At 37.8% G+C, this 26,737-nt stretch overlaps 1 protein-coding gene across 15 annotated transcripts in view; it reads left to right on the top strand.

Moving 5' to 3' along the window:
• ANK3 (ankyrin 3) overlaps positions 1 to 26,737 on the top strand; it is a 663,391-nt gene that overhangs the window by 630,156 nt on the left and 6,498 nt on the right. For 10 of the 15 annotated variants that reach the window (XM_038533992.1, XM_038533998.1, XM_038533996.1 and 7 more), the window contains 9 exons: positions 741 to 872; positions 1,763 to 1,906; positions 5,207 to 5,297; positions 7,793 to 8,171; positions 9,967 to 10,017; positions 11,877 to 11,963; positions 18,202 to 18,285; positions 18,406 to 18,465; positions 19,957 to 20,037. In XM_038533992.1, the coding sequence (XP_038389920.1) occupies positions 741 to 872; positions 1,763 to 1,906; positions 5,207 to 5,297; positions 7,793 to 8,171; positions 9,967 to 10,017; positions 11,877 to 11,963; positions 18,202 to 18,285; positions 18,406 to 18,465; positions 19,957 to 20,028 (1,100 nt within the window). In that variant the 3' untranslated portion in view covers positions 20,029 to 20,037. Of the gene's footprint in view, positions 1 to 740; positions 873 to 1,762; positions 1,907 to 4,618; positions 4,928 to 5,206; positions 5,298 to 7,792; positions 8,172 to 9,966; positions 10,018 to 11,876; positions 11,964 to 18,201; positions 18,286 to 18,405; positions 18,466 to 19,956; positions 20,038 to 26,737 lie in introns of all 15 variants that reach the window. The other 5 variants (XM_038534004.1, XM_038534005.1, XM_038534006.1 and 2 more) reach the window with 3 other exon arrangements.

The raw sequence follows: 26,737 nt of genomic DNA, 5'->3' as shown, positions 1-26,737 counted from the left end.
GACCAACTCCTTTTCCATGGGAGAATTGTTTCCCTTTTATTCCTGTAATCACTTAAAGTAATATATACCTGAGGAAGTTTTTCAACTACACAAGAAATAGACAGTGAAAAGTCAGGCTCCTTCTCATCTTTGACTCCTGGGTTCCCTCTGCCAAGGCAGCCACTAATGCTCACACGTATCTCCCCAAAGACACTCTGATGAACAAGGTCGAGTATTTGGGTACAGACGTTTACATGGACACAAGGGACACACATCTCCCTTTTACTTGTTGTACAAGTAGCAGCATAGCATAGACAGCGATCTGGGCTGTGTTCATCATTTAACCTCCCAAGTGGAATTCCTGAAGGCATACTACCAGCATCTCATGTGCCATATTTTTGAGTGTGTATCCCTGCCCATCTTATATGAGGTCTGTGCAAACTGCAAAGAATGATTTGGCTGAATTAAAAGAATCCAGCAACATCCTCTTTGTACAGATCAAGAATCTTTATAGAAGAATCTCTCAAGAGGGAATCTAATTGTAACCAAGCGATTATCTCAGGAGAGTTAAGTTACAGTCTGCGTGTGATCACCACCTCCCTGTAAAATCAAGCATATAAAGATTAGTGCTCAAGGCTGGACTGGGTTTTACTATAACATTCCTTTGAATGTATGTGTGTGACGGTTGAGCACTACTTTTATGAAATATATGTGATAAAAGTAGAATGTGAAATCTTAGTAACTCTTTTTCTTTCCTACAGAACTGGCAAGGGAACTGAATTTTTCAGTGGATGAAATCAATCAAATACGTGTGGAAAATCCAAATTCTTTAATTTCTCAAAGCTTCATGTTATTAAAAAAATGGGTTACCAGAGACGGAAAAAATGCTACAAGTATGCTGACATTATATTACTTTAACTTTCAAAACTGCATAGATTCAGTATTTTAGATAAGCCTACTGCCGATAAACCAGAGTTTCATTAAAGTAATAGCAAGGCTTTTGAAGTTACCCTTGTTTAATTTAGCGCTAATATTCTAGACATCTGTCTCTAGGAAGATTCTTAAGAAAGCAAGTAGTAGTGAATTTTTTGTGTTTTGTCTTTGGTTCCCTCCGTGACCATCTAAAATGAAAATCTAATTCTGGGGGGTGGTAGTCAGAAACACTCTGAGGCTACCTCTGTGGCCAGAGCTAGGTGCACAGGGAAAGAAAGGATAGGATGAAATCATTTTATTCCACTTCATCTGTGCTGCAGAGAATCCTCTAATATTTTTAGGGTTTGTTTTGTTTAGCTCTGTTGGGCTAGGGGAGGGGTGTGGTGCTATACTATGACAAGTGCCAACCCACGACAATGCGGAGCGAGTTATTGCGGGTTTGCCTGGGTCAGCCTGACCTCAGTGAGTCATTAAAATGCTAAGCATCAGATATGAGGGTGATCGATTTTGACAGTCTAAAAGGAGAGGGACATGTTTAAAATGTTAATAGATCCCCTCGTAACTAAAAGGAGTCTAGCTATTTTGAGGCCCATCTGCTCAGCATCTTACAGTGGAATCAGTGTTGCTGTCATCACACACAGCCTCAGAAAGTGATACTTAAGACCCTAACATGACTTCCCTGTAACAGCCAGCTTTCTGAAACCCCTGGATGGTGTCTTGGCTGAGCCGCAGGCAGGAGGAGCTAAAAGTGCTAGGAGGGTGAAGAAAGCCATGCTTTTGTGTGAATATTGTGATGACTGGAAGAAAATAATTTAATCGGGTTTTTCAACCCTCTTTTCTCCTTTTTCAGCTGATGCCTTAACTTCGGTCTTGACAAAAATTAATCGAATAGATATAGTGACTCTGCTAGAAGGACCAATATTTGATTATGGAAATATTTCAGGCACCAGAAGTTTTGCAGATGAGAACAATGTTTTCCATGACCCTGTTGATGGTAATTGAATTTAGTGTTCATATTTATTTAATCATTTGAGATAAAATTTGAAAGTGTGTAGGACGAGGCAGTCATTTAAAACCAACTAAATTGTGATTTGCTTGACTTAATTTCTCATTTTCACAGCATTTTCTCTACTAGAGTCTGCAAATAAACACTCTGATAGAACAAATTTGATAAATGTCTGTTATATAAAATACAAATAATGAGGTATAAAAGCATAAGTTAACTGAAAGAGTTGGTATTTCAAATATTTGACATGACCAAGTGGAAGAAAATTTATTATCTAGAGAATGCATTGTTTTTGTCATTTTCACATTAACCTAAACAACTAGTGAACACTCTTTCGTTGATATATTCATAAGACCAAATCATAAGCTATTTTTTTTACCAGATAATCAAGGTACTGGGTCAAGTTGTCAAATAAAATGGTGAATTCCTGTTTAGGGGCCAAGTATTTAAGAGCGTACTAAGAAAAATCTAATGCATCATTCCAAAACGTGTTATACTTACTTAGCATTATTTTAACTTCATATGCTTACATTTATTGTTTGGAAAAATCCTGCCTGATATATCATATATAAAAGTCAGTGTCATTTCTAATTCAGTGAGCATAGGTGTGACTAATAACCTAGTAATTCCTTTTTTGCATTAGTTTAATTTATATAGTGATATTATAATCTTCCCTTCATTGTGTGAATTGGGGCTTTTTAAAAATCAAAGCATTAAGTAAAGTATAACAAATATCTTACTATGTTTTTCAAGGTGCTTGTCTTTTTTTACAAATGGAAATTTATTCCTGTAAAGAATTTCGAGTAAAAAATAATGATGGTATGGAGGTAGAAAGAAGAGCTAGGGATATTTTTCTACTATCCTAAGTTTTGAAAAATGTGCTTTTTTCTCATTTTTAAACTGGCAAAGATGGGCTAACAAAAATCAATAACTTCTAGTTCTACATATGTTAGTAGCAAAGTTGTCAAATTCTTAAAAGAGTATCTGCTTACTAAAGTTAAAGTCGACAGAAAATTTAAAGCTTAGCTTATTATCCACATACCATAAATACGACGGACAATAATGTTCAAAAGGGTTTTCTTTTAAGCTTATAAATACCGCAGAACCTTGGGAAAAAGCTGTCTTCAAGGCTTCCTCTTATATGTGAGACCATATGATGGTAGCCAGTCTCTTTTTGCACTAAAGGTAGACCACTGTTATATTAAATTCTGAATTATTGTCAAGTTATAGTTTATGGAATCTTTTTGGGGGGAAAATTAAGAAAATATCTAACAAGCAAAAGAAGGAAGGAAGGAAAGAAGGAAGGAAGGAAGGAGTGAGCAAGATAACCAGAAAATAATGGAAATAGTCAATAGAATTGAAAGCTTGATTTATTTTTCACATTTTAAAATCAGAATATCATTAAATTCACAAGAACTTTTCGTGGCTACATCTTAATACTTTACATTTCTTATCTTAAAAATTCATAGAGAAATTTAGGAATGTGTATATAAAGTAAATTTCACTTGTGCACATTATAAACCTCAGCTATTCTCAGTCAACCTTTCAACAAGATTCTGGTTTATAGGTGACTCTACTTACCTATAGCAATTTTAATTTACAACAAAGGCTAAGTTGGTTTTTGTCATGGACTGATGGGAAAATTAGGCTTTAGTTTTGTAGACCAATAATTCAGAAAATGTGCTTGGCTGCCTTTTTTTCCTGTCTCTCCTCTTCGTTGAACTTTTATGAAACCTCCTTTCCTCACCATGACCAGACCATTGTTGACTTCTCTCTCTGCTGAAGGAGAAAAATGTTCCCTTGGTCCACACAGCAAGAAGGTTAAACCCAGGGCATTGTTCCCTCCTTCCCCTCTGAGTAGGCTGGTAAATAAACCTCCGTGTTTCACAGCATTGTCGTGAATATTCAGAGAGCTCTTTGCAAATGGCTTTCTTCCTGTCTCTGTTGTGTATCATTCCTTCTTTCTCCTTATTTGATTTGTGGTTCTGAGTGGACCCCTATCACCAGGTTCACTAAGACCTCCATATACACCACAACCCTCTCATCGCTGTCACGTTATGACACCTGAAAACTTTCCTTGGAGTCTTTTCTACTTTACCTGCTTTTCAGATCCTATCTTTAACATCTTTTTTAGATTTCTTTCCCCCAGTGCTACTGCTCTAAAATTTAATAATAATTTCCTTCCAAAGATTAAATTTATTTTTCTTCACTGTAAATTTCATGTGAGAAAAAGTAACAATTAGAATTGGAAAGCTCTTCAAATAAGTTATAAGTGACTTAATTATAAAAATTGGTTTCTTGTGGCTTGCTGTATGCAGTCCACCACAATACAGATTTTGCATGCTAAAAGTAGAAAGATAATAAATTTGGCTGTGGAATAAGTGTATCTTGTATAACGACAGCTAACGTTGTATTGGATTGAATTCGTCTGTATATTTAAGTTACTGTATTAAAATTATCAAAATTGATAGAAATCATTTATATCTTAATTCGTATTCTGTTTTATTATAGTTTGCACTAGTCTTTTATTTCATTGTATTACATTTAATTGAACTAAACCAATAAATATATGAACATTATTCTGTAACTCATCATACATTTTCATACCTGCTATAATTTAATTCATTCCATGTGGTTTATTTTTTTTTTTTTATGTACTCTAATTCATTCCAGTCAGTCCGAATGTACTGTCTTCCATAGGTTATCCTTCCCTTCAAGTGGAACTGGAAACTCCCACAGGGTTGCACTACACACCACCCACCCCTTGCCAGCAAGATGATTATTTTAGCGATATCTCTAGCATAGAGTCTCCCCTTAGAACCCCCAGTAGACTGAGTGATGGGCTAGTGCCTTCCCAGGGGAACGTAGAGCATTCAGCAGATGGACCTCCAGTTGTAACTGCAGAAGACACTTCCTTAGAAGACAGCAAACTCGAAGACTCAATGCCTTTAACAGAAATGCCTGACGCAGTGGATGTAGATGAGAGCCAGTTGGAGAATGTGTGTCTGAGTGAGTATCCTCAATACCTCGGAAGTATGGCTGGGGTCCCAAAGGATGTTAAACCAGCAGAGCCATTGAAACAGACTAGGAAAGTAGGAGTAAGCTCTGAGCAGCAAGAGAAAGGAAAATCTGGTCCTGATGAGGAGATGACGGAAGAAAAACTCAAATCTCTATTTGAGGACATTCAGCTTGAAGAAGGAGTAGAGTCTGAGGAGGTGACAGAAGAAAAAGTACAGGCTATTCTTAAACGTGTTCAGCAAGCAGAACTGGAAATGTCTTCACTTTCAGGTTGGCAGAACGAGACATCAAGTGGAAACCTAGAGTCCCCTGCTCAGGCTCGAAGAATAACTGGTGGGTTACTAGAACGGCTGGATGACAGGTATGGCTCCGTTTCAGAAAAAAAAAAAAAAACAAAGGTTACATGTTTGCTTTAAATACCTGCTTTTTAGCAATTACTCTTTTTCTAAATCACCATTCCAGCTTGGGGATAATACCTGCCTTAAAGGTTGGTACATTGCCTGCTAATCTGGAGGAGAGAAGGTTACATGAAACGCAAATCCAATTCTTAAAACTACTGACAGTGGGCTGGGGGGCGGGGGCAGAGGCAGGGGCACCTCGGCGGTTCAGTCAGTTAAGTTCAGCTCAAGTCTTGACAATCATGACTGTGAGTTCAAGCCCTGTATTGGGCTCCACATTGGGTGTGAGGCCTACTTCAAAACAAAACAAAACAAAACAAAACAACTGCTGATGGCCTGAAGTAAAATGCAAACAGTTTTACGTGCAGGCCAGAGACGTATATGTTTACTTTGGAAGGCTGCTCTTTCTAGCTTATTACTTGTATTATTCTTTTCACAAAGCCAGTAAGTAATGTGCTTTCAACATAATGTAATACATAAAACTCCACGTCTTTTAGAAATATGAGCATTTCTATTATTTTCTGACTTCAAGCATAATATGCTTATTATGCAAAAACTTTAAAACAGATTTAAAAAGTCAAAACCCCATCATCTGGCAATAACCACCACTAAAATTTCGGTGGATTTCTTTTACATGATGTTTTTCTAAATGTCTTTATGTAGAAAATGCGGAGAAGCAGAGTCATCAGACCTCCTTCCATACTAAGAAAACACTTAACATTGTATATCCTTTCTTCCTACATGAACACTTTATGTAATGTGCAATGTTGCATAATGTAATTCCTCACCACAAATAATATTGCCATGATGGAAATTTGATGAAAACCAAAATAATTCTATAATCATGAATCTGGTTCTTTTTTACGCTGGACTTACTCTAGGAAAGTGAGAACCTAGCATCCTTCAGGCATTAGTTCAAATCCCACCAGTATTAGCTTTGCGCTCTGTGACTTTGGATGAATTTCTAAGCTCTAAAAATGTCACTCTAATCAGCTTTAAAAATCAGAGTACTACTACTTTCCTCAAACAGGTTTACAGATTGAAAAAGAAAGCCTATACAACGACTACCAAATGACTGGTACAAATAGTCTCTCAGTAATAGCTGGCATTATTTTTATTTATGCATATATCAAACTGAAATGTAATTTATTTCTGTGGCAACTGGTGATAACCTCAGGTTTTTTTGCATCCAACTTAAGTTTCTTCCATAACCATATTTAATATTTTCATATTGTAGATAAGCTGCTTGCTCAATAAAAAATCCCAAAGAGGGAATTTATAACATTTTGCAAAAAGGACTCTACAAAATTCCTTTTGAAGAATGATAAGACCAAAGAATTCTGTGGTCAGCCTGTCAAACAGGCTGTTGCAAAAACAACAAATATTGTCTATTTTGTTCTGTTGTCTATTGTACTAATTTTGATGTTTGGGTTCTAATACAGTCACATAGTCTATAGTTGCATAGTGGGAAATAGATACATTTAGGTCATGGCATCATCACATTGTGCCATTTGTTCCGACACATATGGAATAGGGTGTGCTGTTGATGGGGACTTTTTATGTACAATCAGAATTTGATGTATAAGAATAAACACATACTTACAGACATACATACATACATGATATATATATGTATACATATAAACACATATATCATATAGAACCTTGTGCCAGTTATTGCCTTCAGAATTCTACAGGTAATAAGCAAAGACACTAAAAACAATGCACAAGCTAGAAAATAAAAGTCTATACTGATACCAGTAAAAATCAGAAATCAATTTAAAAGAAAGTGTTGGAAGAGAGAGATTGTTAACAGTTACTTGAAAATGGTCCTCCCAGGACATAGACGCAACGGGTGAACACTAACACCCACTCACCAGCAGAAGTCAGCAGGGGTCAGCAGTGGGGAAAGATGAAACTTTAGGGTGTTTCGGTTGCAAAATCAGGATGGCAGGATTCACAACTGGAAACCCATCCAAAGAGTGGAACGTGGGGTTTGGGGGGATGCCAGAGCTCTCATCACAGGATTTCACTGGCAATGTTAAAGCCTTTTGCAACATCCCCCTCTTTTTTTTAGATTGGTGGGTCTAGAACTCCGCGTATGTCCATGAACCTCTCAGAATGACTTTTTAAAATCTCGAATCCAAGTTGCTTAGCAGTGCAATTAAACAAAATTAAACAAAATTAAATAAAATATACAAAACAAAATTAGAAACAGGGACAGCATAGCTAGGCAGGTTGGGAATTAGAATGTGAGGGAAGCCTGAAGCCTTGGGTAGCACCTCCTCACCCCCAAAACCAAACCTATGTTAGCCCCTCACACATCATATTTTTCATACCTTTCTATTTCATGCCTTCAAAATTGATTCAAAACATGGTTGTTAAAAATTTAGAGCTTCTGAAGCCCATTTTTAGTCATATATTACCATTGTAAATTTCCACATTTTATCTTTTGCAGCCCTGATCAGTGTCGAGATTCTATTACCTCATATCTTAAAGGAGAACCTGGAAAATTTGAAGCAAACGGAAGCCATCCAGAAGTCACTCCAGAAACAAAGACAAAATCCTACTTTCCAGAATCCCAAAATGATGTAGGGAAACAGAGTGCTAAGGAAACTCTGAAACCAAAAATACATGCATCTGGTCGTGTGGAAGAACCAGCATCATCGTTAGCAGTCTATCAGAAAGCTCTAGAAGAAACCAGCAAGTTCGTAATAGAAGAGCCTAAACCCTGTGTGCCTGTCAGTATGAAAAAGATGAGTAGGACTCCTCCTGCAGATGGCAAACCAAGGCTTAACCTTCATGAAGAAGAGGGGTCCAGTGGGTCTGAGCAAAAGGTATGCAGTTCAGTTACCTGATACACTTGTCATTTCAACCAAGAGTACTGATGCTTCACTTCCTTTGATTAACCTTGTTAACACTGGGCCCAAGGCTCTTTACTGTTTCCAGATTATCAGTGCCAACACTAATGGTGGGGGTGAAGAAAGGATTAGGTAAAACACATGCTATTTGATCATATTTTCATTCACTGAGTGGGAAAAAGGAATAAGCATCTCTTCAGCCATTTTTCAGGGGAAAAAAAAGAACCAAAGAGGTGTTCTTGTCCAGATGCTTAAGGTCCAGTGTTAATTTTGTCTAGGATTTGGGTTTCCTAACTCCCAACCCAGTCAGTCTTCCTTCTTATGGAAATAGGATAATTATTCTGACCTTTTCTAGGTCTTCTGCATAATTTAAAGTGTTTATAGCATGTGACCCATCTAAGATTTCTGCCCTATAAGATCTGTTGCCTGAAAGTGTGTTTTAAAACTTAAAGAAACCCAATGCCCAAGCCTGAAATGAGGTGGGTATGTTATTACTGTTGGTTGACAACATTTAGAAATTTGAAGTGAGGTGTATCATTTTAATAATTTTTATATCTAAGTTAATAATTATCTGAATATTTGCTTTTAATCATTTTAAAACTTTACTGTCATAGAATTATTTGCTTGGACTTTGTACTTAAAACATGTTTTTGTGGTACCATCTCATAGATTTTTTTCCCCTTCTTTGAGGTTTACTGCTTTTAGCTATTAAAAAATTTGGAACTGAAATTATAACTCATAATTGGATATAAGAAAATAGAAGTTCCATTTCTTGCAGCTTTTTACTTCTTTTTGCTCTCTCAGTTCTGTATTTTCCTGGACCATGCAGTAGGCATAGATTCTGAGATGTGGACATTTTTGGAATAGTAGCACTTACAGTTTTCCCTAAAACATCCAGTGTGCTTCAGATCTACTGCAGTGCTTGGGATAGAAAAAATACAAGTCTTTTGAAAAATAGTGAGTCCATGATTAAGTTGTGGTTTACAAAAACTTTAATAGTAAACTCTCAGTCACTCAAGACCTAATGATCAGCTTATCAACTCATCATATCCTTTCCTTTTCCCTTCTACAGGCTATCTTTTGACCATTTTCCTGCGTGTTAGGAGGGAAAGTGAGAGGAAGTAAAATTTTCAGGCCTTCCTTTCACTCCCCAACAAATGGGTTTTGAATATTGATTTCTTCTGGTTAATTCCTAGTGTATTTAAGCAGTATGACCTTCGATGTTCCCTTTTAAAATGAGTCCACAAAATACTGAAGGAAGCAGTAACATAGTGATGGCTTAACTATGAAAGTTTATTCTGTAAAAGCCTTTTAAAAATCCGTAGAGAAGTTATGAAATTAAATGACCATCTGAATATAAATAGGCACTTGTGTGTGTGTGTGTATATAGGTGCAGACACATTGGCCACTGGGGAACCAGGGAGAAGGCAAAAGAAGTTTTGAAATGAAAGTTTTAACCCTGAATGGAGACTCAGCTGAGTTCATCAGTACTAGGACATAATTACTATTAGAAAATCTTTTCAAATGCCTTACGAGATTATGCTTTTGGTATTGGTTACTGGCCCTCCTCTACTGCCTAAGTTTTCATGAGCATCAAAGTTCTTAATGGAGTTAAGGTTCCTGAGAGCTATGAACCTGACCTCTCAGGAAATCCAAAAATCTTTAGGACGTGTCCTTTGTGGCGAGACCATAGGTCAGGAGTAGCAACCAACTAGGTCATCTGATGTATGAGCTCAAAAAACAGCCCCCTTTTTGTTCCCTAAAAAATCAGGTCAAAAGTCCGGGTTCGGCTCTTACAAGGATGACTGCCTGCTGTTACAAGGTAAACTTCTGCTATCTTCCACCTCTTTCCTTGCAGCGACCCATGGCAAGAAGCACTGAAAAAAAAAAAAAAAAATCCCTTTTGGTCTCCTCGTTACCCTCTTTGCCAATTCTAGAAAATTCTCTAACAGGAATCCTGATCGAGATTCTACTACCACCTTCTCTCTACCCTTCACCTTCGGATTAGCAGAGACTTGAGGCAGAAAGTGGCAACTAAACCATTGGCCAAATGCCCACTTCTTCTTTATGTAAGGGACTAATCTCAGATGATTCTTGATAGGATTATAATTAACTTCTTGGTCTGATAGTGTTTGCATTAACATATGTTACCCAAGTGAAAACCTTTCCCCAGTTTATGAATCTGTGTATGAATAATTCAGATTGAATTTTCTATTTTGCCTCATCTATTGATCCCTGTATGCTGATTGGCATTTCTTTTTTTTTTCACAGTATGAATTCCTCTTACTTTTTCTGACTTTTTGAGCTACTTCAGTGCCTCCTTTCACAATACTGGCATCATTGTATGTTTTCTGAATTACAGCCTTTTCTAAAGCATTTTAAAATTAATAGAGAACTTAGCAGCCAATATCTTTGCAAGGAACAAGACACTTGAAAACTCTTTCCTTTTGACACCATATTATTCAGCAGGGCACTTTGTTCAGACAAAACTTCTTACACAGTTAAGGTAGATATTACTATAATATTTAAATGTATTTGTTCAGTGTACCTTGGGTGAAAAATGTCCTACATTATTATCTATTTGACAAACATTTCAAAAATCACTTTAGCTAACACTTGTACCTCCTGTAACAATTTTACCTCCCCTCCTATTTTTACCAACACTTCCACTTATTTTGCCAATGAATAGTAACTGTAGTTTCTAGAATATATCAGATTTGGGGCAACTAGCAAATTTAGAAAATAAAATACCAGAATAATTTTCAGAATTCCTCCATTAAAATTGAGAGATAAAATCATTTAGTAAGTAGTCTCCATCATGGCACTTAAGTAAAACTGGAGATATTGAACTATGTGGTAGTTTCTCATCCTTATTGCCTAAAAATTAATATTTTGTGTGATTCCTGTATTCTTGTCTATACCATATTCTTGTCTGTCAGATGTTTTTTCTGTCCTAATTTCATATCAGTTCTTTAAAATAAGACTAAGCTTTCACATGTTTTACATTATTCCTTCATTCGTTTGCATAAACTCTTACTGAGCACCAATTGTGTGTTAGGTGCCAATTATGCTGCTAAAAATCTCCTGATGTAAATATATGCAACAAACTCTAGAAAAAAGTAAAAAATTTACCTCAGTAAAGTTCAAAGTAGGTTTGGTAAAGTTGTCAAATTGGACCAAAGTTTCCTAAAATCAGAAATACTATGCCTCTTTCTGTAGATCAAGTGAGGCATGGCCTAAACTCTAAGGTTATGCATTCAGGTCACATGGATGGAGATTAAAAACAAGTTTTAAATGAATATCTTCATTTAAAGTGTTTCTTCAAACAATTAGTAGCGAGTAGTTTCAGATACCAAAATGTCTCTTATAATTACTTTGATTTATTATTTAATTACATTGATCTTTACCACATATGTGCATATAAAGATCAATGTAATTAAGTACATGTATTAATACACACACATATATACATACATATACAGACTAATTTCATCTAGAATCCTGCTCAGAATTTCCTTCCACGTCAATTTTTTTTTTTAAGATTCTCACAAATACATATCACGACTTTCCTTAGCAGGGAAAACCAGCAAGTGAAAGTAATTCTTTTTTGATTTCCCTTCTCAGAATGTCTTTTATTTTAAATGTGATGGTAAAATTATACTAAAAAAATGCATTTATCAGGACTTGAAAGACAGTGAGAGTGATTCAAGCTCAGAGGAAGAACGGAGAGTCACTACCCGAGTTATTCGCCGGCGTTTGATTATAAAGGTATCCTGTCGCTGGATCGCGATGGGGCATTGCTGTGTCAGAAAGTCCTTCCCTGTGGTCTTGAAAATTCAGCATGCTTGACAACTAGGCAGCCCTATGTATGTTTTTTTTTTTTCTTTTTTGTACATTTGAAAGCTTGTAAGAGCAACCACAAGAGGAGAAGGTCATGTTGCATGTAGTGAGTATTCTGTCAAGGCCTGTGTTTGACATGTGGCAGCTGTAATTTTGTCTGAGAATTCTTGGCATTTGTATCCTGCTTTCTCTGAAGAAGTATCCTGTGTGAACTAAGATTTTTATCTTGGTGAGAGAATAGTTCCTATCAAATGAAATGTTCAGTTGAAACCTCAGAGGCCACCGTGAGGTATAAGGTCAAATGGAGAAGGACAATGAAATAATGAAAAGCCTTACTCCTCCGTCTCAAATACTTACTGCCTGAACAGATCTTGAGTAAAAGCTACTTCTTTATTACCAATCAGTGGCTGAGAATTTGGAGTTATAGCCTGGCATGGATGTATGTGACATAAACAAAATCAGGCAAAATCCTCTGAAAAAGGCTTTTTACTTGACTAGCATACAGAAAATTAGGCTTTTTAAGTATAGGAAGCAGTTTTTACTGGAAGTGAAAAATATTATTCGCCCCTGTTGCAGCACAGTTGAACACTATGAATAAGGGGGAACCTTCATTTCCCCCACAAAGGCCTTTTGAAGCAATGACTTTATGTCTGGTGAGGTCCAGCAGAACACTTCCCACAGTCCGCTGCTTGTCTTCATTGCTCTACTCTGTCTTTAGAGAGAGATTTCTTGATGTTACAGTAATTGACTGCAGAAACTAGGAAGCCATTTTCAACACGCAGTCCTTTGAATGTGATCCAAATAACTTGAGGCTCCTTGGTTGACAGCTCTGGAGAGAAAGAAAGGAAGGGAAATATCTACTGAAAACCATTTATCAAATTTATCATCCCTTTCCAATGTTTCAGGAGACCCACTGGAGAGTAGAGAAGTTGGCTTAGGTCTCTAAAACTATTTAATCTTGCTGCTTGTACTTTTCACATAGATCAGATGAAAGAAGAGAAGAATATCTGCCAACTCTGCTCTAGTATAGGTTCTCCAAGACTCTGGAAGCATTAGAGAAGAAAGCCAGTCCTTGTCTAAATCTTAAACTATCCCCAAATCAATCTTGAACTCAATAGACAGCTATCAAAAAAAAAAAAAAAAAAGAATCACTTCTTTGGCAATTCCATATAGGCAAGCCAGATTACTTACTGGTATCCAGCATATTTGCAAGTATTCGTTCTGCTTATAAAATCCTCATAATCAGTCACTTCCCACACATTCCCTGGGATTAGGGGAAGGAAATACTTAATACAGGTTTTCTGAAGGAGTTAAAGATACACTCTTTGCTCAGGCAGGCTTTGCCCTTTCCAGAATTAATGTCTTCACAAAATGATATTTTAAAGTGAAACATCCAGAAAAAGCACACCAGACATATTGTCTTGTAACTTTTTATGCTTAACATACTGATGTTGCATCCAAATCCACCTCACTCCTTATAAAAGCTGCTCATTATATAAGTTGACACTCCTCTATATAGGGCAGAAGAAAATAAACAATCCTGCCAAAAATTGAAAGGAAGTCGATAAAGAAGTTTTACTCTGAAGAATAAAAACACAAAACCCATCAAATCGATGAGGGTTATTTCTCTTGGTTTTCTAGAATTCTAGACATGCATTAGCAAGTTAGCCTTTAAGTAATTTTGTCAGAATGTGTTATTTATATATTTGAACTTAATATATAATTATGTGTAATATATAAAAAAATTTTAAAGATGTTATTTATTCATTCATGAGATAGAGAGAGAGGCAGAGACACAGGCAGAGGGAGAAGCAGGCTCCACGCAGGCAGCCTGACACGGGACTCGATCCCGTGTCTCCAGGATCACGCCCTGGGCTGAAGGTGGCGCTAAACTGCTGAGCCACCCGGGCTGCCCCCAGAGCATGGCTTTTATAAGTAGAGAGAGCATTGTATAAACAATAGAATCACTCAAACAAACTTGGAGAAACCCGAAAGCTAGAAAAAGTAGCTATAATTATAATTGAAAGCTATAAGTATAATAAAAATCATTATAAATTACATATATAAGAATCTTTCTGGTTACTCTCTTTCTGTTCAGAAAGGATCCTGACCTCTAGCTGTCCAGTGCCTTCTACCTGCTTTTTCCTCAATGCTAAGTTCTTTCTCTCCTAGAACAAATTATAAAGGAATAACTTTGCCTAGACCAAATTAGGCACTTGGCCATTTCAACTTTTCCAGTGGCAGGGAGCGGGGCAGCCATGAGCTGTCTCTCCTGGAAATTATCTCTTGGGACTGGAATGCTGAGAATTTGGCCTTCCTCATGGAAGCTGTCCAGCCTTGGGTGGACCAGATATTTACACTGTTTGCCATACTAATCCCTCTAGAGCTTAGGATCTCAGAACTGAAAGCTATTTTGGGGTGGTTCTGTCCCTTGCAGAGCGAGCTTGGTTGCACAGTGTCCGTGCCGGCAAGAGGTGTACTCAGGGCTTCTCAACTGCAAGTCTAGGCTAATCTGTCTTATTTGCCATTCAGTGTTGTACCACTGATGGAGTGAAAGTATTTTATGATTTTCCTCATCAATTTCCTATGCAAGTTCATCCATTGTTTATGAAGTTAATTTTCTTATTTTTGTTTTTTTTACATTTACTATTTTCAAGTCCCTAAAGAATGAGTCAAGTGAACAAACTCTTCTACTTGTGTGGGGATTTTTAGATTTTATAAGCACATCTATTTATTTCTATATAATTTGATAATATTACAGTGGTTTCAATGCTTAGAAGCAGCTTAAGTAAATTAACCAGTCCTACGAGCTTGTTTAGAGTATTTGTTTAGCAAAGTCAGTGATTAAAAGGTAAAAACTTAAACTCACACCGCAAGCTATTATAAAGTTTGGTTAGGTCCAAATAACTGAATTTTTATTTATAATTCAACTGTATTTTTATTTCTACTTTTGAACTTTTTTACTGAGTTAGGAATTATGAGTTTACATATGTTTTCCCCCAAATCAAGCAATGAAAAGTATATAAAGTTTGATCTACTCATTCCATTTCCCTGAGGTAACCACTGCTCATGAGTTTCAAATTAATTATGTACATAATATTTTTATGTAAATATATTGAAATGTATATAAAATGTACATATACATTATGTATACGTATATACACATCCCCAAATATAAAATGTACATGTACGTTAAGTACATGCTTACACACATTCCCAGCAAATAGGTTTCTCAGAATATAAAAATGGGTTATGCTATCACATACTGCTTAGTAACTTGCTAAGTTATATATGTCCCAAATGTGACATCCATTCCATTTGGGGAGAAAGTTTAAGTCAAAGCAAATTGGTACATCATACTATTATTCCTTCCTTTTATTCAAGGACGGAGGAATAAAAATTATGAAATGCAATGCTTACAGCAGAGGTTCAAAGGGAAAAAACAGCCTCTGTGCATTAAGGTGGCCACCAGGGATGATACTGCGACACCATATGTGCTGTAATTTTCCTTTGAAATAGGAAAGAAAAAAGTAGGGGGGAAGTGTTGCCAAAAATAATGCCATCAACAAGACCTGGGGGAAAGTTTTGCTTAGTTGGAAGTACAAACTGTTTTCTAGAACTTTAGAAACTAATTAGAGATTATTCTCTGTCATTAAAGGAAGGCTCTAAAAAGACCTCTCCTTGGTAATACTTGGTCTCTTAATATATTTGACAGAATTAGAGATGGATGATTTTTTTTAAAACATGTTTCCTGACTCCTTACTGTCTTTCTTCTCTACGACTCCTAACTAATCCACTCCCCCAGTTGAGTGAGTTTCCACATCACCACACAACTTACTTTGGCCTGATTAAAGCACAAATGGATTATACCTAATGAACACTTAAGATTAAGAGAGGTATCCTTAGCTATACATAAACAGTATGAATTTTCAGTAGGAAACATGAAAATGCCCATATGCCAGGGTAGATCTCAACAACTTATATCTTGTTATTTATAGATAGAGCTTTGCTTTTTTTCCTAAGGCTGTCAATATAAATCAGTATTCTTCTAACTATTCATTATGTTTATAAATATACCTCATTTTACATTCCTCTCAGCGACTGTCCAAACAGTTAACAGGCATCGCTCCCACAAGAGTCCATTCATAACTTATCCAATAGGATTCTACTTTACTGGATTTTCCTGGAATCCTCAAATTATCTAACATGCAAAGAACTGGACATTTCCCAGTGTTAGCTCAAAAATATTTCATGACCTCTTATTGGCTTCTCTGATATCTTTATGTCTTTCTTTTTTTTTTTTTTCTTTTTTTTTTTTTTTTTTTTTAACGTGGGCTCCACAATCAATGTGGAACTCAACATAGGGCTTGAACTCATGACCATGAGATTAAGAGCTGAGATCAAGACTTGGATGCTTAACTGACTGGGCCAGCAGGCACCCCTGAGCCTTTACTTTTAAAATGAAATGAAACTTATGTTCTTTTTTTCCCAACCACAGGAAATATAAATAACATTCCTATAAAAACGTGTTGCAAATTTTAGTGCATTTAAGCATGAGACTGCGATATTTTTCCAATCCCCTTCTTTAACTATGGTAATTGATCATAAGCAAGTTCCAAAGGGAGCTAAACATGAGCAGCAAGAAACATCTTATCTTTCTATACCACAATGAGGAAAATGAGTCCATGTCTTACCCAGTCATAACCTATGAGCCCACAATCTATAAAAATACAAAGTCACTTTGTAAAAAGAAAAGAATGAAAACAATTTTGTTAGCAAAAGAAGATAATGTTTTAGTCTTTATCATTTTACACCAGCACTGCCTTTCCTTCTAGCTGTGACATAAAGCAATCCTAGAACTTTCTTACCATGAGTTGGCACTGACAAAATTATCAGAACTACTACCTTTTTCAGACCAACAACACTGAAGGAGTTAGAATCCTGCCTCTCCCAGAAATGTCGCTGTTGTCTCTGTGATCTGCCATTTTTCCTAAAACAAGCACAGGTGAATAACAACTGCAGTCCACTGTTCCATAGCAATATCCAGGCCACCTTTCCAATAAGAAGTCTGGCTAGGGGGTCATGAAGTCTCTACGGTAGGTCCGCACTTAAGATGTCCATCACTGTTCCCCCAAACTGTGCGTGGCACTAAATGAAAGTGGAATATCAGAGAAGAAGGGACTATATTGCAAAAACAATCCTAATTTTGCCTAGTTTTGCCTAGTTTTGCCTAGTCCTAGTTTTGCCCTCTGAGTGGTTTTTCTTAGACAATCATGGAGCCAATAGGCAGATATTAAAGAGCCATCCAAATCTACCAAGCTGGAAAATAAGAGCCCACCAAGAGGAGTTAAGGCTTTATTCCATTTTTTAAAAACTCACCAGAGGAAGATCTTTAGCAGCTTCCTCTTTCTAAATCAGTTAACAGTCACTAAGGGAAAGATAGCATCACTTTAAATTCCTTTAATACTGATCTTTCCTTTGTCTGTAGCCATGGAGATTAGATGATCTATCATCACGTAAGACCCCTTCACTGGAAGATAGTAGCCAGAAAGTATGTGCTTCATTAGAATCATTTCATTTTAAGATCTATGAAAAGCTCAGTTTTAAGGAAAAATAACTAAGATTTTCTATATACCATGAACTTTGCTTATAAAAAATGTCTATGTTATCCTTTGTAATTGAATTTTTAAATGAAAAAAAACTGACAAGGGCAATAAATATAATGCCCTGACTAAGGTACCACCTTAATTTAGATTAAGCACAAGGCAACCCAAAAATTATTTGAGAGATTTCGTAGGACTAATCAAGAAACACTGCTCAAAATGAGGTGATCTAATCAGAGCTCTAATCATTGGCTTTTTTTTTTTTTTTTAATGAATGAAATTTTTTGGTTTATATATCAATGTGTAACTGTGTTATATCATTCTTCCTTCTTGGAGTTAGCTGCTAACCATCATTCTTGTACATACCTAAGGTTTAGTGCTTTGAATGTTGTTGGCTGCTAAGTAACCATCAGAGGAGTCCGCCTTTTCCCCTTGCCCTGGAATAGCAAGTAGAATTTATACTTTCTTTTTCTAAAACTCCACAGAGCATGTGTGTGGTGTATGGAGTGGTGTGGCAATCTGTCCATCTAATATGTTGCTAATCTCTATGCCACATCCTTTAGGGAGAGGAAGCAAAAAGCATTCCTGGTGAATCTGTCACAGAAGAGCAATTTACTGATGAAGAAGGCAACCTCATCACCAGAAAAGTAATCATAATTGGGATTTTATGCTTCCCTTGGAATTCAGATTTTCTATGGTTTGCTGTAGTGTCACCTTTTAAAATAGAAAACAGGAAAATCTCTACTTTTCACTATTACTTCCTACAGATCACTCGGAAAGTAATAAGACGCATTGCTATCCCACAAGAGAGAAAACATGATGACATGGTAATGGAGAGGGACTGCCAAAGAAAAAGTAGAGGATAAACGCTTGTGAACTTTCTAGAACATGCTGCTAACAGGCTGGCATCTGCAGTGTGGCAGCTTGAAGCGTGTGCTGCTTTTGACACCCTGTGCCTTTGATCAGGGTCAAAGAAAAAGACTTTTCCTCTTAACACTCTGTAACATTATATACATTTTTTTCTGCTATCTTCAGAGTTTTCACAAAGATAAGTTCATTTATGGAGGGAAGAATGTGTGGTTTGAGCATGTAGGAAAAATAAAATAAAAACCCCCTATCACCACCCCACCACCACCTCTGCCTCTGCCTATGCTTTCCCTACAGCTTGGTACCTGCCTGGGACCAGGATGAAAGTCACCTACTTCCAGCAAATGTACAGGGTTTAAATGTTAGAATGGCAAAAAGCTCAGTTCCAGATCCTACATTAACTCCCTTTTCAGTATGTTCTACTGGGAAATCTGAATCCCCTCATCTAACCTGAGGAGGATTCTCCTTTTTGGGTTTATAAGAGCCTGTTTCCAACATGCCAGTTAAGGAGCTCAACTCAGCACTGCACAGTGTAAACTCAGCACATGAGTCTCCATCTCCCAGACAAAACACCTCTGGTTGTCATTTCTTTCCTTTTCTCAGAACCTTAGCCCTTTCACTTTGAAAATAGAAACTCCAATAGCCTGTGTTTACATAAGAAAAAGTGAAAAAAATTTCTCAAGACTAACTCAGAAAATTGGAAAGGCTACTGCGTTTCTGTTATAAAGCGGGTAAAAGTGGCGGATTTGTGCAGCTTTGCTCTCAGAGAAAACTTGCCCTGGTGCTCAGTGCAGAGAGGTCTCGTTTTATGGAAAATGGATGCCAGCTTGATCTGGCCTAAGAGGAGGGCTTGGTAAATACACAAATTAAAAAAAAAAAAAAAAAAAAAAAAAAAAAAGGTCCCTCAGATCAACAACATTTCCATGGTGTTCTGTTCACGATCAGTGCTTTCCTAAGAAATTTTAGTCTCGACACAACAGACAGCCCCAAATCCTGTTGGCTTAAGAAGAATTTACTAACATTTTTTGGAATTGGGGTTTGGGTGCCTTGAGGGCTTTGGTGATGATTTCTTTTTAGCTGACAACAGGAAATGAACAGGCTACTCTTTCTCTTTTTATTGACCACTAAGCTTTTTAAAATTTGTATTTATTACTATTTATTTATTATTTTTATGATCACTAACCTTTTATTTCTCACTAACCTACTGAGGTCTTGTGAAGCATAGTAGTGTTACCGTGTTGGTTCTGACAGCGCTCTCTAGCTTGCCTCCGTGACGCTAGGCTGTGTGGTTCAGCCAAATAGATGGTGTGAATTTTTGGACGTGAAGTGACAAAGTGCTTTCAACTGTGTTTCACTTACCCTAATCCAGCCTCAAGGGACCAGAATGGGAACCGCTCTACAACTAGAACTCTTTGACTATGAAATCTTAACATGTACATTCCTTTTTACAGCAGGGAGAAGGTTATAAGGTGAAGACAACGAAGAAGGAAATCCGGCACGTGGAAAAGAAGAGCCATTCGTAACAGTAAACGGTTAGTCAAGGCGATAGGTGTGCTCCCATCAGCACTTCCTGGGAAACTTCTCATTTCCCTGGATAAGTGATTCTGACTCCCTGCCCCCTTCCTCTCTTTTTCACCCAATTCCAGTGAATACCCAGTATGAAGTTGCTGGAGTCATTTTTATGTTTGTATACACATCCATGCACACACTGAAACTCAGTTCACAGGCCATAAACCTTCTCCTCACAAATTAGTCCGGAATTTCAGTGTAAATGGTGTTTGCAGAAGCAAATGTAAATAGTGATATTTGAGTCTCCTCTAAGAGCTGCGGCTCAGTGTGTACTGGGGTCACATTATACAACCTAACAGGAAAACTATCTGGCAACAAATAATTCTTACAGATGTGCCTTGAGATGTGTGTAGATCCAGCCTCTCACCATTTTAGCAGAACGGCGTCTGACCGTTTAATTTCAGTTGAAATACAGTGGTTGCCAAGTTTAAATTAAGTGACTGAGGTCCCTATGTACCTTTTGGCGTATCTTATATAAACCAAAGCAAATGAAATAGGAGGTTAAGGGACTACTAATTCTTTAAGTTAAATGTTTGGTGAGCTTTGTGTAATTCTTTCTGAACTTTTCTTCCTAGATGAGAAGATTTTCCTTAATGTTCTTTTCTAAATTTTACATTGTCCTGTTATTTTCTGCATGGCTATAATTACGTAAGGTCACTTGGGGTGAAAAAGCAGATGGAACTTTGAAAAGAAATATGAAAAGCGCTCCCTAAGTCTGTGAGGTGAAGCCTCATGATTCCTTGAGGGCTGCGTACAAGCAATTGTCTTAACCCTACTGGTCCAAATGACAAAGCGCAAATAGATTCCAGTTTTCACTTGCATAGATCTTCTGTTCCCCATTACCAGAATCCTGGTAGTGGAGTGTGGAGGTGAGGAACCAAAAAATCTAGTCTTGTTGCCCTGAATTTTATATGAGGTACCTAAGACCCAGATTAAAAAAAGGAGTTTAAGTTTTCTATTTTAATTCCAGTTAGTTAGCATATAGTGTAATATTAGTTTCAGGGGTACAATATAGTGATTCAAAAGTTCCACACTTGGTGTTCATCATGTCAAGTGTGCTCCCCCATCCCTCCACCCACTTCCTCTCTAGCAACCATCAGTTTGCTCTCTATAGTTCAGAGTCTATTTCTTGGTTTGCTCTCTCTTCCTTTTTTTTTTTTTTCCATTTGCTCATTTATTTTGTTTCTTAAATTCCACATATGAGTCAAATCATATGGTATCTGTCTTTCCTCTGACTTATTTTGCTTAGCATAATATGCTCTAGCTCCACCCATGTCATTGCAGATGACGAGATTTCGTTCTCCTTTATGGCTGAGTAATATTCTGTTGTGTATATATAACATCTTTTTTTTTCTCCCCCTCGGGTCTAGGATTAGGGTGAGGGTATGTGCCTTACCTCAAGCACAGATGAATTCCTAATCTCTCCCTCTCAAAAAAACTTACCATGTATTTATCCACTCCAAGATTTAGTTCACTTCCTTTCATGAGGCTTTCTGCATAGGAACTGAGAAACTCTTCATAAAGGACATTAGTATGGTACTTGTCCTCACTGAGCTTATGTTGTGGAGATTTCATGTTACCCACTCCTAACTGATCACATCAGTATTTCCTGGCACTGAGACAACTACCAGGAACTGCAGAACATTCTGGAAATAATATTTACCACAAGTGTTCCACTCCATTATTCATTTAATTCTCACAGCCAACCCCTTTGGATAGATGCCCTTTACATCCCCATGTAAGAGGGGAGGGAATGGGGCCCAAAATTGCCCAATGCCACATGAATTAAAAGTGGCAGAAATAGGATACAAACCTGCCATCCTTGTGGACTGGAGATAGTCTCAACACTCTCAACCTTGTGGACTAGAAACCTGAGCCGGATCTGAGGTGACAGGGAGGGTTTCCTGGAAAAAGTGTTGTTTGAACTCAGTTTTAAAGACTGCACAGGACACGACTGAGTGAAGGAAGGAGTTAGACGGAGACTGGGGTGGCCTTCTAAGCACAGACATCAGCACTCTACAAAGGCCAGGAGGGGGGGCAAGAAAGAAGGAGCTGTGAGAACAGGTCAGTGCAGCTAGCGGGGAGTTTGGCCCTTGGGTCTGCAGGAGGAAAGGTGGGAGTTTTGGGGCCTCATGAGCCTCTCTGTAGAGATTCTGGTCTGTACCCTAAAAACAGAAGGAAAGCTGTGCAGTGTCTTAGGCAGGGGTGGGGTATGATTGTAAATTCTGCATCACTCACTATAGTGGCAAAGAATGAACCAGAGATGACAATAGTGGATGAACAGAAAACCCAATACGAAACACTTGTAGATACTGGCTTGGGCCATGAGGATGATAAGAGGCGGGCTGAATCAGGAGACCTCAACATGACTTACATGAGAGAGGAGAAAATGACCAATAATATAGGGGCCATAGTATCTAAAATGAACCCATTTTGCATGTCTTACAGCCGATCCTGATGCAAGACACACATGTATACACAGTAGATAAGTAAAACACAAAGCATGAGTTTGCAGTCTTGAGTTTGTCTGTTAAGCAGTTGTAAGTGAAATGTGAAATGAATCTAGACAAGAGTTCAGTCAGCTTTAGTAGGTGCCTAAAAGTTCGCTCAGACTCAGACTCTGGGTGGGGAAAAAACCAAGGAGGTCACCCATACCAACTGAGCCATTTTTCTAGAACACATATATACAGTATCTATGAGTAACTGATGTCCCAAAAATACAACTGTGCTATACTGCTTGGTCCTTCCGAGTAAATGAATAAGATGGGACGTGGTCACTAAATGTACAAGAGCCTTCAAATTACAAATAACCCACCCTGTAAATAGGTGGTCAGAGCCTTGCCTCACTTGCTCCACTGCTCAAAGGAGAGGGAAACTCAGGTAGAAGTCATATGAATGTGAAAATAACTCCAGCCTAAAGCAAACTTAATACGTCAGATGGAAAGAACAGTGATCTGACTGTGGGCCTCACGTTACTCTCCAGAGTGGTTATTTACCTTCCATAAGTGAACTTAGAAAATGAGTCCAAGAATACCACCTGGAATTCCAGGACACTGAATGTGTGCTCTGGAAAAATCAATTTGCAAATATATTGAGAGTTTTTATAGCCCTGCTGACTGCCTTTTTAAAATAAATAAATAAATAAATAACAAAACAACAAAGAAGTGGAATGCTGCCAAATTTCAGAGTCTAAGATGGTGACAGCAAAATTTTTATTTTCTATTTTAGAACCAGTTGTATTTTGAGCTACCTGAACCCTTGTACCCACTTTTCTATAATACCGCATCACAGCCATCCTGTTTTTAATGTAAGGGAAAAGCCAGTGGCTTACAGTAGCTATAAAGATTTGTACATAGTATATAGTGATTTATAACTTACACAGTGCTTTTACATTTCTGTGTTATTTAATCCTTCAAAAAAGCCCCTAGAGAGGTCAGTCCAATTTTGTATATGTGCTGCCTAAGTGAGCGCTAAATCAGGCCAATTTTGTTTGCTACCTTTTACAGATGAATATGTCAAGGCTCAGAGAGATCAATGACATTTCTACTGTCACACAGCTTATGATTATTAGAACTAGGACTTGAACTCAAGATTATTGATATTCCACCTTTCTATTACTTAGCTGTATTTCTAAAATTACTTATGAATAATAATATCCATGTTCTGGCAAATGATTACTTATGCCAGGTACCAGATAAGACCATTACATACATCACCACATATAATTCCCAAAACAATGCTATAAGGTAAGTACTACTGTCTCTTTCTCATTAGCAAGGAGACTAATGTTTAGAAAAATTAAATTATTTACTCAAGGTCCTAGATAGCTGATGAGCAAAAGATTGAAATTTGAACTTATCCAGAACCTGAGTTCTTACTATTATCCACATCCATAGTTAAATAGTATTTGATGATGATGAGAGACCTAAAAGCAAATTTGAATCAAATGGATGTATGTAACAACCTGTAGTAAATGTCTTCATATTTTACACAGTGAAAATAATCAGGTTTTTGTTCTTTTTTAAAATAAAGCAGAACTTCATTTTTAAGTTAGCCATAATCCCCAAATGTTTACTTCATAAATACCATTAGAGGGCTGACTAGTGAGGTTGTATCAAGGGAAGGCCCCAGATATAAACTGTAAAGGACTGTGAAACAGCTGTATCCCAAACTTCTTTTGGGGGAAATGCTCAGGATCTCACAGCCATATGGAAGCTGAGAGTGACAACAATACCCATGCTTGCCAGGGGCAACACTTTTTCTGAGCCAGAAAGTTGACACATTTTTTTCATTCCTTAAAAACAATATTTGAGCTTCCACCTGGCTGAAAATGGAAAGGCTAGATGTCCAATGGTAAAAAATCTTCCATGGGCCCTGCCCTTCCTAATGTCTCAGCCAGCAAAGGGGAACAAGATGGGACCGATGTTTGAGGCCTGAATATATAAAGTCAAGATCCAATAAAAGAATAATATGGAAACATATTTAGACTTCTGGGAGCTGGGGAAGGTCACTCAGAAGTCATGATGTTTAGGGGTGTCTGGCTGGCTCTGTCTATGGAGCATGTAATTCTTTTTTTAATATTTTATTTATTCATGAGAGACACACAGAGAGAGGCAGAGACATCGGCAGAGGGAGAAGCGGACTCCCACAGGGAGCCTGAAGTGGGACTTAATCCTAGGACTCTGGGATCACAACCTGAGCCAAAGGCAGACACTCAACCACTGAGCCACCCAGGTGTCCCCATGGAGCATGTATCTCAGGGTTGTAAATTTGAGCCCCACATTGGGTATAGAGATTACTTAAAAATAAATCTTAAGAAATAAAGAAGTTGGGAACCCTGGGTGGTGCAGCTGTTTAGCGCCTGCCTTTGGCCCAGGGTGCGATCCTGGAGACCCAGGATCAAATCCCACGTCGGGCTCCCAGTGTATGGAGCCTGCTTCTCCCTCTGCCTGTGTCTCTGCCTCTCTCTCTCTCTCTGTGTGTGACTATCATAAATTAATTAATTAATTAATTTTAAAAAAAGAAATAAAGAAGTTATGGCATTTAAACTAGAACCTCCCAGGTGGTGCCATCCATGAAAAGAATGGGGAAGAGAAGAGGATCCAAGCAAAGCATACAATATGGGCTGGGCCCTTGAGGGGGGAAAGACCTAACATAGTCGAGGAAACAAAAGAAGAGAGGTGTCCCAGCTCCTGGTGAGATGGTGGTGGCTGGGGAAGGGCACATGATGATGTAAGTGAGGGATGCATCATCACAGACCAGAGAACAGGTTTTCAATTTCATTCTAAAAGATTTTGAAGCTCCTGAAGGATTTCCATCAAGAGCCTGACCCGATTGTTTTTATAAGCATATAGGCAATGTAAAGAATGGGTTGGAGGGGAAACGCATAAACCGAAGGTGACTGGTTAGGTTACTGAGCAGTCTGCCTAAGCCATAATGATGGCAAGGCTAGTACCTGGGCAGTGGTCTTAGGAAAGTCAACAGGTGGATTAGCTTGAGGGAAGGCTAAGAAGAAGGGTTGAGTAAAGAATGACCCCTAGGTTTCTGGCTTACACAGCTGGGTAGTAGAGAAAGAAACAGAAACAGAATGGGTTTTAAAAAGAACATCAAGCATTCAGGCTTGGACTTGGGCTTGAGGGTGCTTCTGAGACCTTTAAGTACTGCGTTAGACACACATGTGGAGCTCTGCCGAAAGATTGGGGCTGCACCTATAAAAATGTGAGAGTTCTCACTAAAGAGATAAGAGTTGAATACTAGAGAATAGATGTGATCATCTAGGGAGGGAGTTAATGTGAACAAAGAAGGAGCTCAGCATTGAGTCCCAAAGAGTAAGATTTTGAAGAGGAATAGAGCTTAAAAGGTTGCCCCTGACCTCTTCCTTTGTAGAAATCTCCAAGCTGTTTTATATCCTCTCATCTAAGATCGCCTACATGTTCAGCCTCAGCCCTCCAGAATACTGGTTTGGTTTTACCTCAAGATATCTCAGTCCTTACAGTTTCATAGCTGTGGACAAGAGAAACTTTCCTATAATGTATATTAGCTAACATGCTTTTATGAGTAGGCGACCATGTGCATTTAAACCTCCTTTACTTCTTAGCTACTGTGTGCAAAGGTCTGTGACACACACTGTGACACTGCGTAAGTGGTAGGGAGGGTACAGCATTGTAAGACATTATCCTTAAGTGTGACATTGTTATCTGAGAGAACTTTACAGTCTAGTCCAAGGGGCACACGTGATCATAAGTCACACAAATCAAAATATATAAATGTAATAAAAGAATCAAACAGAATGTTCAGGGCATCCAGTGGAAGATAATAAATACGTCCAACAGAAGAGATCTTTTAAAGTTTCTTGGAAGTGCATATTTGATCCAGTTTTTGAAGAAAGAGTAGCATTTGAGATGGGGCAGTATGGAAGATCATGTGAGCTGTGCACGGGAGATCAGCCCTTACCCTGGATACGGTGCGGTACCACTGGAAGCTTCGTGTAGGAGAATAATAGGATTAGATAAGGTTTCGGTAACCCTAGCAATACTAGAGGGTGGAGAAAACTTGAACACAAGGACCTCTGTTCTGAGACACTGTGAGGGCCTGAACTGGGACAGAATGAAAAGGAGAGAACAGATTTGAGGAACCAGAGGAGTTCTGTGTTGGGAGGGAAGG

This window comes from Canis lupus, chromosome 4, assembly GCF_011100685.1.
Source record: "Canis lupus familiaris isolate Mischka breed German Shepherd chromosome 4, alternate assembly UU_Cfam_GSD_1.0, whole genome shotgun sequence".
NCBI classification, from domain to species: domain Eukaryota; kingdom Metazoa; phylum Chordata; class Mammalia; order Carnivora; family Canidae; genus Canis; species Canis lupus.
This window is presented reverse-complemented; position numbering and strand designations above follow the sequence as displayed.